This window comes from Cynara cardunculus (assembly GCF_001531365.2).
Source record: "Cynara cardunculus var. scolymus isolate 2C chromosome LG 12, CcrdV1, whole genome shotgun sequence".
NCBI classification, from domain to species: Eukaryota; Viridiplantae; Streptophyta; class Magnoliopsida; order Asterales; family Asteraceae; genus Cynara; species Cynara cardunculus.
The window spans coordinates 12593365-12604378 of NC_037539.1; the positions used below are offsets into that span (position 1 = coordinate 12593365).

At 36.4% G+C, this 11014-nt stretch overlaps 1 protein-coding gene across 2 annotated transcripts in view; it reads left to right on the forward strand.

The window, feature by feature from the left end:
* Window positions 1–8677, forward strand: part of LOC112522824 (integrin-linked protein kinase 1-like) — a 13221-nt gene extending 4544 nt beyond the window's left edge. For both annotated transcript variants that reach the window (XM_025132134.1, XM_025132136.1), the window contains 9 exons: window positions 448–533; window positions 623–743; window positions 982–1061; window positions 2840–2902; window positions 3057–3175; window positions 4508–4593; window positions 5191–5312; window positions 8257–8368; window positions 8447–8677. In XM_025132134.1, the coding sequence (XP_024987902.1) occupies window positions 448–533; window positions 623–743; window positions 982–1061; window positions 2840–2902; window positions 3057–3175; window positions 4508–4593; window positions 5191–5312; window positions 8257–8368; window positions 8447–8527 (870 nt within the window). In that variant the 3' untranslated portion in view covers window positions 8528–8677. The remainder of the gene's footprint in view (window positions 1–447; window positions 534–622; window positions 744–981; window positions 1062–2839; window positions 2903–3056; window positions 3176–4507; window positions 4594–5190; window positions 5313–8256; window positions 8369–8446) is intronic.
* Window positions 8678–11014: the final 2337 nt, after the last annotated feature.

Sequence of the window (11014 nt, forward strand, 5' to 3'; positions counted from 1 at the left end):
ATATCGGAATATGGGTCCGCAATTTCACCTTAAATATCGGTCAATTGCGCCGCTAATATCAGAAACGCAATTTTCACCGCAGTTTGACCACCACAATTTTACCTTAGTCCGCAATCCGTTATTGTAGTGCAATAGTGCCGCAATTAACAGCATAGATCATACACATGTTTTACTTCTGGGCATTGTTGATGGCATTTACCAGGAAATAAAACATGTTGAAGTTTTTCTTGAAAAATGAGGTGACATAATGTTTCATTTGAAAGTGAAGTAAAGTGCAGTTGAACCATTACTTTTGAACCTTATTTTCAATGGAGTATCTGAACTTGGACGTTTCATTCTATTTCCAATGTTATGTTTGGTAGAATTGATTTGATCTCATTTTTGTGGTGATTTTCATCTTTCATACAATATAGTTTTTTCTGGTTTATTAATGTTTAACTTTACCAGGGAACCTTTGCCATGGCTTCATGGCGTGGAACACAAGTTGCTGTTAAAAAGCTTGGGGATGAACTTTTTACTGATGAGGACAAAGTGTGAGTCGTTTATAAGCCAACGACACGTTATTGTGTGCTTTCCCTGTTAAAATTGTTTACGCTCTTTTTGATTTTCGGGTTTTGTGCAGGAGTGCTTTTAGGGATGAGCTTGAATTGCTTCAAAAGATACGACACCCGAATGTGGTTCAATTTCTAGGTGCTGTAACTCAAAGTAGTCCAATGATGATTGTGATAGAATATTTACCTAAGGTTTGGCTTCCTTTATTTATTATAAAACCGTGGCCGTTAGTTCTTGGCTTTTTCCTATAGCTTCCTTGTTACTTTAACATTGTCCTAAACTCTTTTCTGGAGGTGTTCCATTTCATTCAATTAGAAGCTAAAGTAGTCACTTTATTTGTGCCTTGAACTGGTTGTGGAGCTTGATTATGCTAGTTGTAAGCTACATGCCTATTGGCCTAATCTACTTTAAATTTATGCTATATTTCAGGGTGATCTTGGGGCATATTTGAAAAGAAAAGGAGCACTAAAGCCAAAAACCACTTTAAAGTATGCAATGGATATTGCAAGGTACTTGGCATTTCCATATTTGCTGAAAAGTGATGCTGATTAAATTTTCTTGTTTCTCTTCTCAATCCTATGTTGATTATACATTTGATTTATTAGTATGAACTGAATGTGATTTAATTCTTTATGGTTTAAAAGTACTATAGGGGTTGGAGATACAAGTCCTTGTCCTGCTCATCTAATGAAGTTGGATCCTAATTGCTATATGGTTGTATTCATGGTATCTACGCCAAAAAGTTTAAGCCTTAGCCATAATGTACTCATACAAGATTGGCCATATGTTTTTGGAACACATTTTTCTTTATGAATTCCAATACTCCATATTAATACAAGTGTTCTTGTAGCTGTTCCCACTTATTGGTCTGTTGAACATTGTCTTATTTGTCAACAGTGATTTTGGAAGAGAACGTGATTGTATATTGTGGCATAATAAAACCTTACCATATAAAATTTTCCAGTCATATGTTAAGAGTAAAAACACTAGAGGTTCTTGTTATCCAATGGGGAGTTCAAACTCTAAGTAGATAACAACGCAAGCGTGCATGACTAAAAACTTTATCTTATATGGGTCAATGTAACATTGTTGCTGGGGATAGATATGTATCTCTACCTCCATCTTTGGAGGCTATAACAAAAATGCATTATGCCTGCAAATGAAAGTTTCTTTGTGCATTTTTGGTGTTAACACAGAGCTAGAAAATAAAATGCATGCAGAAAAGAAGGCTGTTACAAAATTTCTTTTACCTTGTGTCAATCATCTGTTCCACATGAGTCAGGCTACATGACTCACTTTACTCATCTTGTTTGATCTCCAGGTACTAGAAGTTCAAAAAGTAATTTCACTAATTTTTATATGTATATGGCTTATTGAAAACGATAAAACTCGCTAAGAAATTGTTTTTCAGTCAACTTGTTGAACCATTTGTATGCTTGTGTTAGTTATATCAGAATAACCATATTGCAGTGCCATTCATAAGTGTTAACTCGCTGTAAATAACATGGTAGCCTCCTTACTGTTTCACTTTTCATTCTATACCTTCTGGTGACAATGATTTAGATTTTAGCACTGATTGTTTATATTAGATTTTTTCTTTTTATGTGCTTCTGCTATCATGTGAGGTAGCCATTTCACAATGAAATTTGAGATCCGGAGATGCTGATTTTTGATGTCATTTTCTTGAAAATGCAAATGATTCAATACTAGTACACACGATGTATCTATGGTTGTTCTTTGAAACGACAATGGAAATTGCATGCACAACTTGTAATTGTTAGGTTTAAAAATATAACATCTAAACAAACTAAGGCCATTTACTAAATGCTTACTGGGTAAGCGCTTACTGATATTACCTACCTTACTGATTGAGCATGACAAGGACCAAGAATCTTACCCGGTAAGAGGCATAACAAGGACCGAGAGTCTTACCCGGTAAGTGAGGAAAAAGACTACATGGTTTAAGACGCTTACCAACAATCCATTTTGATGACCAAGACTGTTACATGATAAGGCAAGTTAGGGTAATTTCTCTTCCTGGTAAGCGCTTACCCCGAAGCGTTTGGTAAATGGCCCCTAAGGTGTGCCTCATCTCGGATAATGCTTTTCTGGTGGTACTGTTCCTTTTAAACTTTACACGAAAATTGAAGGTCATGGGCTGGCTTTTTTGGGTGGTGTTCTACCTCATGAGTCATGACAACCATACATATCAAGTACACACCTGTGTTGTGATCAACAAGAAGATACTGATTGAGATGCTCTAATTGGATTCTGGGTGATCGTTCAGGGGGATGAGCTATTTGCATGAGAATAAGCCAGAACCGATCATTCACAGGGATCTTGAACCTTCGTAAGTTTTAATATTATATAGAATATTCTGAGTTTTCAATTCTTTATTTGTCTAGAAATGCATGTCTCATAGCAATAACCTGAGAGAAGTAGTGACATCTTAATCTTCATCATAATTGATAATGCTTCCTTATCTTGTGCGGGTAAGAAAACAGAAATATTTTGCGAGATGATTCTGGCCATCTGAAAGTTGCAGACTTTGGAGTCAGCAAGCTGCTGAAAGTGACAAAAGCAGCCAAACGGGAAAAGCTGATGACCTATCAAGACACTACCTGTGAGTGTTGTTTGCAGATATTATTGAATTATTTAAAATGTCACTCTACTCTTTGGGGTAGAGGATATGTCTGCATCCCAACCCCGACTACACTTCCAAATGGGACATACGGGCTGTGCCTGGTTTGGTTCGGTTTATTAAATTGTTTAAAATTAAAAAAATAGTTTATACAATGTGTTGAAGCTAATGTATTAATGTTATCATCTGTACTAGATTTAAATTTCGTGGACGTGGAATCTTTGCATGGTTGTATCATACAAGCATACTTCACCTTGCTTATCATCCCTGACATTTCTCTACAAGAATATTACCTGCTCTTCATATTGTTAGGAATCAGTGATTGGAGATAATACATGGACTAGATAATCATTTGGATCACGGAAATTTTGCTTTCCAAATACAATAATTCAACCCTTATTGCCTTGGGTATCACGAATTTAGTATTGGGATAATCCAATTGAATACCTTTACTTTAAAGGCTGCAAAGTCGAGTATCTTATATACACCCAGATTCTTGTTCACATATTTAGATGAGGGATCGAAGGTTAAGGAGCAGTTAAACGGTTAAAAACGTAACTGCGCAGCAGTTATAACCGTTAATGGATAAGGTTAGAAAGTAGTTATAACTGACTCAGAGTCAGAAGCAAGGAGTCCAGAAGAGAAACACGATCAGAGGCAGGAGGCCCAGAGGCTGTGATCATCTATCTTAGAAACAAATCCAAGTTTAGAGACTCTGATTATAGGGCCAGAGGCTCTAGTCCTAACACTTGGTCAAATTTTAGCCAAGTTAAGGAGCAACTTCAAGAAGGTTTCCAACCTTCTTAAATTCCATCCTAATTGTCCCAAAACTTAAATTCCTAAGTAAACCTCTTCATTAAGTTCATCCTAATTGTCCCAAAAACTTCCCCTTGAACCCTGCTAGGAGCGCAACCCCCTTGACACCCCCGGCGTATTATGGCCATCTAAGGTGATAGAGGTAACATTGGCGAGTGTGCACTCCACACCTACTAACTGACTAATGATTGACTTATCACTAGGTCAATTTCACGTAAATCACAATCACACTGAAATGATTGATGGCACTAAAATCACCAACACATTGGATATGGGGTGCAGGAATCAATAATAGATCTTAAGCATGAGATATATCTACAAAATTGACTCCTATGATCTGATTTTCTTGGTCTCTTAGGAAAAAACTTTCTTGGTTGCGTGTGTGCTCGTACCCTGGGTTTGAAAATAATATTTTATATTGTATTTTTTTTAAATTCTTTTATTGTCAAATCATCAATTGTGTCTTGAGTGTGTCAATTTTCTTATGTGCCACAACAGGGCGCTATGTTGCACCAGAGGTGTTCAGAAATGAAGACTATGATACCAAAGTTGATGTTTTCTCATTTGCTCTAATTTTACAAGAGGTATGGCTTTTAACCCTTTCTTGAGATGTGATAAACATACACTGTTGGAGTCCCACATCGACTAGACTTGGACTATTTCTCCTCAACAAATGTTGGAATCTCCATTCTCTCAACGGTTCCTTTGGAGAGTAATCTAATGGGGTTCCGCATATTCTTATAGGTATCACAGCCATGGTCCAATACTTTAACCTCTAGGGGCTCCACACGCTTAGACAATATGTACCTGTCTAGCCTCTATTGGAGGGGGCATGTTGGATCCCACATCGGCTAAACTTGGACTATTTCTTCTCAATATATGTTAGGAGCTCCCTTCTCTTCTCAACGGGTCTTTTGGAAAGTAATCTAATGGGGTTTTACATATTTTTACACGCTCGTTGACGGTATGGAGGATTTTTCGGGAGTAATGAGGTTGAAGTTTTAGTTGATCATAGGCTTGGAAGTTACTGGAAAAAGGACTTCTGCATTTAGGAACAACTTTGTCGAACCGTGGAATATAAATCTTTGTATATGATGCTTAAGTAGTTAGTGTACCAGATTATAATGTGATCTATTGTGTAGTTTTGATTGGCTAATTCTCTGTCTTGTGATCTGCTGAAGATGATTGAAGGCTGCCAACCGTTTCATACATTGAATGAAAGAGATGTCCCTAAAGCATATGCTGCAAAAAGACGTCCTCCTTTTAATGCTCCCTCAAGGAGTTACCCCCATGGCCTTAAACAGTATGTACTACTTTTCCTGCTTCTTGTTTCTTCCATTTGCTGCTTTTCCTATTCAAACATGTTGATGCCTTTCTTTATGAAATTAATGGGTCCCATAACATCATATCTATTCTATATTTAGAGCCTTCCAATATGGAAATATAGCAACTATATTATTCCCATTATAGAATTACTCTATAACAAGGAGTCACACACAAATGGGGAAAGTAGGAGAGAGTAGAAGGAAGTAAGGGGGTGGCGATGAATCCTGGGACAGGTCGCCACTGGGAAGGAGGTCCTAGGCGATTGCTTCGAGCAAGAACCAAGGGCAGTAGGCTTGCAATTGGAGAATGGGACAAGGAGAGATAGTGTGTTGGTCTCAGCGACTGATGATGGGGACCACATGGGGGCGGCGATAGGGAGGAACGAGGCTGCAGGGCTGGCCGATGGGAGACTGGCATGGTGTTAATGGGTGTTAGCATGAAGGGGATACGAGAAGTGATGGAGCTAAGGGTATCAGAGCATCTCCAACAGGTTTTCTATAATTTCTCCAAAATGAAAAGCAAAAGTTAAAATTTCCAGGAAAAAAAATTACATTCATCTCCAACAACTTCTTAATTTTGGAGATTTTAACATAAATTATATCAATAAAATACTTAACATATTTCATATCCCAAGAAACTTTCAAATAAAGTTTATAAGAAATGATAATACATTCAACTTCATTGGTCGGAACAATAAAAAACATTTCTCTTCAGCATTTAATTTTGGAGAGTTTTTCAGATTTGGAGATTTTTATCATATCATTCAACAGATATGGATCTGTTGTGGAGCAAAAATATAGGGTGATGAACTCCAAAATCTCAAATTCTCCATTTTGGAGGATCTGTTGGAGATGCTTTATAAGGGATAGGCCGCTCGGTACTACATGGTACATGGGGTTTAATGACAGACCTGATTTCTTCATTGGCTTGGGCTTACCAACAACATAATCTTGGTCCCAATGATTTTGAAGGGCTTAATGATGGACCTCTTGGTTGGTATGTGCATGGGCCAAATGAGGCTAATGAATTTAACATGGAACCTAATGGAAGACGCAATTAATATGAACCCAATGAAAGAATAATGTTGGGAATCCTACAAATAGGACAAATGGGCAAATGAGTGATCAAACTGAAAATCAAAGGGGAGGGGTTTTAGGCTGCGTTTGGTAGGTGGACAGAACTAATATGTATTTATGCAATTTTATTAAAAAATATATACATAATGTCTTTTGCAAATTATAGGAAGGACAAGGGTCTATTATAGGATATGGTTGTCTTTTGGTTTTTTATCTCTGCTTTGTTCCGGGGTATCTGGTGGGACAAAAAATTCACAAAATTGTCCCGCCTAGTCCCGGTCTATTGTTTGCCAAAGGCAGGCCAAAACTTTCTTGTCTCATCTTGTCTTGTCCTACGTGGTAAACATCCATTTAAAGATGAGATTGGAAACCATAGATGGGTAAACAAGGATGACGAATTGATGTGAAGAGGCAATTAGACGAAGCCGTGACACGTGCTGGTCAATGACTACCAAGATGACTGGGGATACACAGAGGAAGAAATGGGAACGGCATCAATGGTCATAGGGGTTGCTGTTGCATGCGTAAAGTGGGGATGCTGGTTCTGGAGGTGAGGAGGCACATGGGTGGCTAGCGTGAGCTGAATGATATTTCTCAGTTAACAGAGTCAAGGGAGATGAGAGGCTGGGTGCTGTGTGATCATTTGAGTGTTTATATCCAATTGAGTCACGGGCAGACTTCCGGAAACCATTTTTGGAACGAGTTTTAGACCCACAGGAGGGCGAGTTACTGAAACAGTTGTTCGCTTTAGAGAGGAAGGGTTTGTGCATGATTACCCGTGTTTTGAAGCACTAGCAGGTCAAATAAATAAAGGGGATATAAAGCTTTGGAGGGGACCTTTGTGAGGGTTTGAGACTCGAATGTTCAAGCTGAAATTTGGCAAGTTGAGCCTCGGGGTTTGAGGAATGTCATGAAGTTCTCCCAAAAAATAGAAGAAAAGAATACGATTGAGGACAAGGTGTGTTAGGGGGTGAGGAGTAATGTTAGACCTAGGTCTATATTAGGCAGAAGAGTAGGGTTAAGAGATAAAAGGCGAGCATATTATGGAAATAGATCAACTATATTATTACCGTTATAGAATTTAGTCTATAATAAGGAGTTGGGAGAAGAAGGTAAGCTGAGAATTGAGTGAAATGATAAAAAATAGAGAGAATTGAGTGCGTACATCTCGAAAGTAGGTATAGTTTGTGTGTGTTTGGTGTTATTTGCATTCGTATCAATGCATATTATTTTGGTTCCTATGAATGTGGTGTCATAGTTTGAACATTGTTCATAGTTATTGATTGCATTTTGACTTTTGATGTCATTGTACCTCTTTCTTTGTTTGAAACCCTTGGAACTTAAATTTAGTAGCTCATGAGAGTTGCAAATTTCTAGCTACCATTCTCTGTGTGGCAATTATAGATGCTTTTAGGCTGTAGAAAAGTTTCAGTGTCTGTAAAAAGTATTGCCTTCTGTTTCATGATTTTGAGCTCGAGATATCCGTTCAGTTTTATATAGAGTTTTAATCTAGAAATTACCGAAACACCCTCTAGAGAATCTCAGGTTTGTTTTACACTATAAATTCATAAAATGACCAAACMGGGTGTCTCTTTTTGAGAGTCAAGCAGGGGCTGAAACCTTGATCATAAGGCATAAGGCTATATATCTTGTGAAGATGTGCGAAGCCAAAGCAGCATCTGTATTTTGGGAAGCAGAGGCGTCTGTATAGTGGTCCATTGCTGGTTTTTTTGGATGAACATATACATATGTATAAATAGATGTTTATACACACACACACACATATATATATATATATATATATATATATGTATATATATAGTAATAGTGTGGTTTCTGTAACAGGTTGATTGAGGAGTGTTGGCATGAGAATCCAGGCAAGAGACCATCATTCAGACAGATAATTGTTCGATTGGAATCAATTTACAATTCTTTAAACCATAAAAAGCATTGGAAGGTATATTTATCTCCGTTTGGGTTGTTTTATGAAATGTAATTAAGCTATAAAATTAAGATGGGTTTGGTGGTTATGCAGATCCAACCATGGAGGTGTTTTGGGTTCGGAATGCATAAGAAGGAAGAGAAAAGTAGCCATAATCGCTCATCTCGCATCTAAACACACACACACACACACACAGACACGCACCCTTTGGCTTAATTTATGTAGGAAATGATTCTTGTGTTTAAGTTTGCCTTCAGACATGTACATATTAATTTTAGTATTATTATTTGATCCGTCATAAATAAAGTTTCCCTTTTTTTATTCATTCATCGTTGCATACATTTGAATCGAGCAATATTCATTTTTAATAAGAAATTGATGTAACCCACAACAAAAGATGTTAAAAGATATATAATATTACCAAAATACCCCTGGTATGGTACTGGTAGGGGGACCATTGATGGGGGGTAATTGGACAAGTAACCGCTTGAGCCTTCTCTTTCGAAATGGTCATCGTCCCATAAAACCACCTAATGTGATTGTGTTCTACCAACCAACCTTTTATCATATTAATTTCAATTTCTGTAACTGTAACGATATTTATCGGTTAACGTAATCATTCGTTTTAAAGAACAACAAGAAAAAAATGATGAAAATATTAACCATCTCGAATTAATGTCATGAAACATTAAAAACGAGCACACTCCAATTTACAATTTACAATATCCAAACTTCTAGTTGTTTGCCCGTTACAAGAATAAAACCCGTGACTAGATTTTCATCTGAAAAACAAGCACGCTCCAATTTACAATATTCGTTTTGGTTTAATTTCGTATAAGAATTGAAAAGGGTATTTATGGGAAGATGGAATGATTGGAGTTTCAGTTGTTTGTGAAGATTTTGAAAACAAGATATCCAAAGTTAAGTTGGTGATGATGATCTTGAATTAATTTGCCTTTATTTTTGGTTGCAAGTTATTGATTTCAGAAATCTTGCATATGATTGCTTTTTGTTAATGTGATATGGATGCATCAGAAAATGGTGGTGTTGTGGTTATTTATGACTTGTATGCCTCTTTTGCTACACTCATTTAAAGAGTCTTTAAACCCAATTTCCATTTTTTGCATACTTCTTGGTCCCTTCAACTACCAAGCAATCAAGTGGAGTACTCAAAAGTAGGACTTCTTTGGTACTTTGCCTCCATTTCTTATGATTTCATGTCATATACACATATACATATACATATAGGTGGAGGTTCAAACGAGAACACCTCCATTTTACGAGAACACCCTTATCACATGTGATAATACGCGTGAGGGGACCCTGTGATGTACGAACGACGTGTTCTACGACTTAGCCCACGCCAAAGGTTGTCTGCGTCTATGAGAAAAAAGGCCGACTTCGATTTCAATTCCGTTATTTGTTATAAAACAACTTTTAATTAATTTATTCAAAAGTATTATTAAGAGAAAAAGGCCGACTTCGATTGTTTGATACCTAGACCTTGTTTGGTCTCGTAATATGCATATCAAATCCATTTTTCAGAGATAAAATTCACTTAAATGTTGGTTCTATTCTGTATTTGATTTTGTACATGAGGAAATGATTCATATCTAGAGTCAGTTAACCCATTCAACAAGATGTAATATCGTATCATCTTCTTGATGTTTAAAAGATTTTCAATCGTCAACTGTAAATACTTAACAAAAATAGATATAAAAACGGAAAGATGATGACCACATACCCATTAAAATATCTACGTAAGTGTTTATACGCGCATTTAGGTCTGTCAAGCCATGAACATTATGTTTGTGGATACGTTCTAGAAAGAAAAGATATAACAGATGAAACTCATGAAAATGATGTAAGTTTAAGGTTTATAAAGTTGGGATTTAGAGATGGATTGAAGTAGGTTACAAACTTCAACATCATATCTGATCCATTGTTGTGGGCCTTGAAAGCAGTGACTCCCCCCCTCCCTCCGGATCCGGTGGGATTCCCAGCCTAACTTCCATACGAATACAATACATATGTTTCTACTCTACATCTAACCATTTATCAGATTCTTGAAGCCACAAGAGTTTTTCATTACTTTCACTTTGGAGTTATGATTTTAGAGTTGTATCTCAATAAATTATACAAAATTGTTGTATGTTAATATTTTTGGGTTTTTATAGGATTGAGTTATAACTGACAGTTAGTAGTTGTATTGGAAAGTGTTTTATGAAACTTTTTTAAGATGTAACTTAGTAAAACATATTTAAAAAATGTCATATTAATAAGAGGATCTACTTCTTAAATTTTATTAGTTTGTTCACTATTTTGTTTCGTAACTTATTATAACGTCTATATAAAAAAGCATGATCGGTGAATATATAAACTTAATTAAAAGTTCAATTAAGTATGCTATTAAGACGATCGACTGAAAGTCAATATATTTGCAGTGTGTTGAATTGTAGATATGTATTTGGGAGATTATTGAATCCGACAATTTCAACGTTACTTAAAATGTGTTAATTAGGATTATATATCTATACTATCTTATAAAGCATTTTGCCTAGAACTCTTAAAAACTCTTAAACATGTTCATCCCTAAACGATTTCATCCCTATCCGATTTCATCTCATATCTAAATTCGTGTAACTAACTGCAGATAAACAC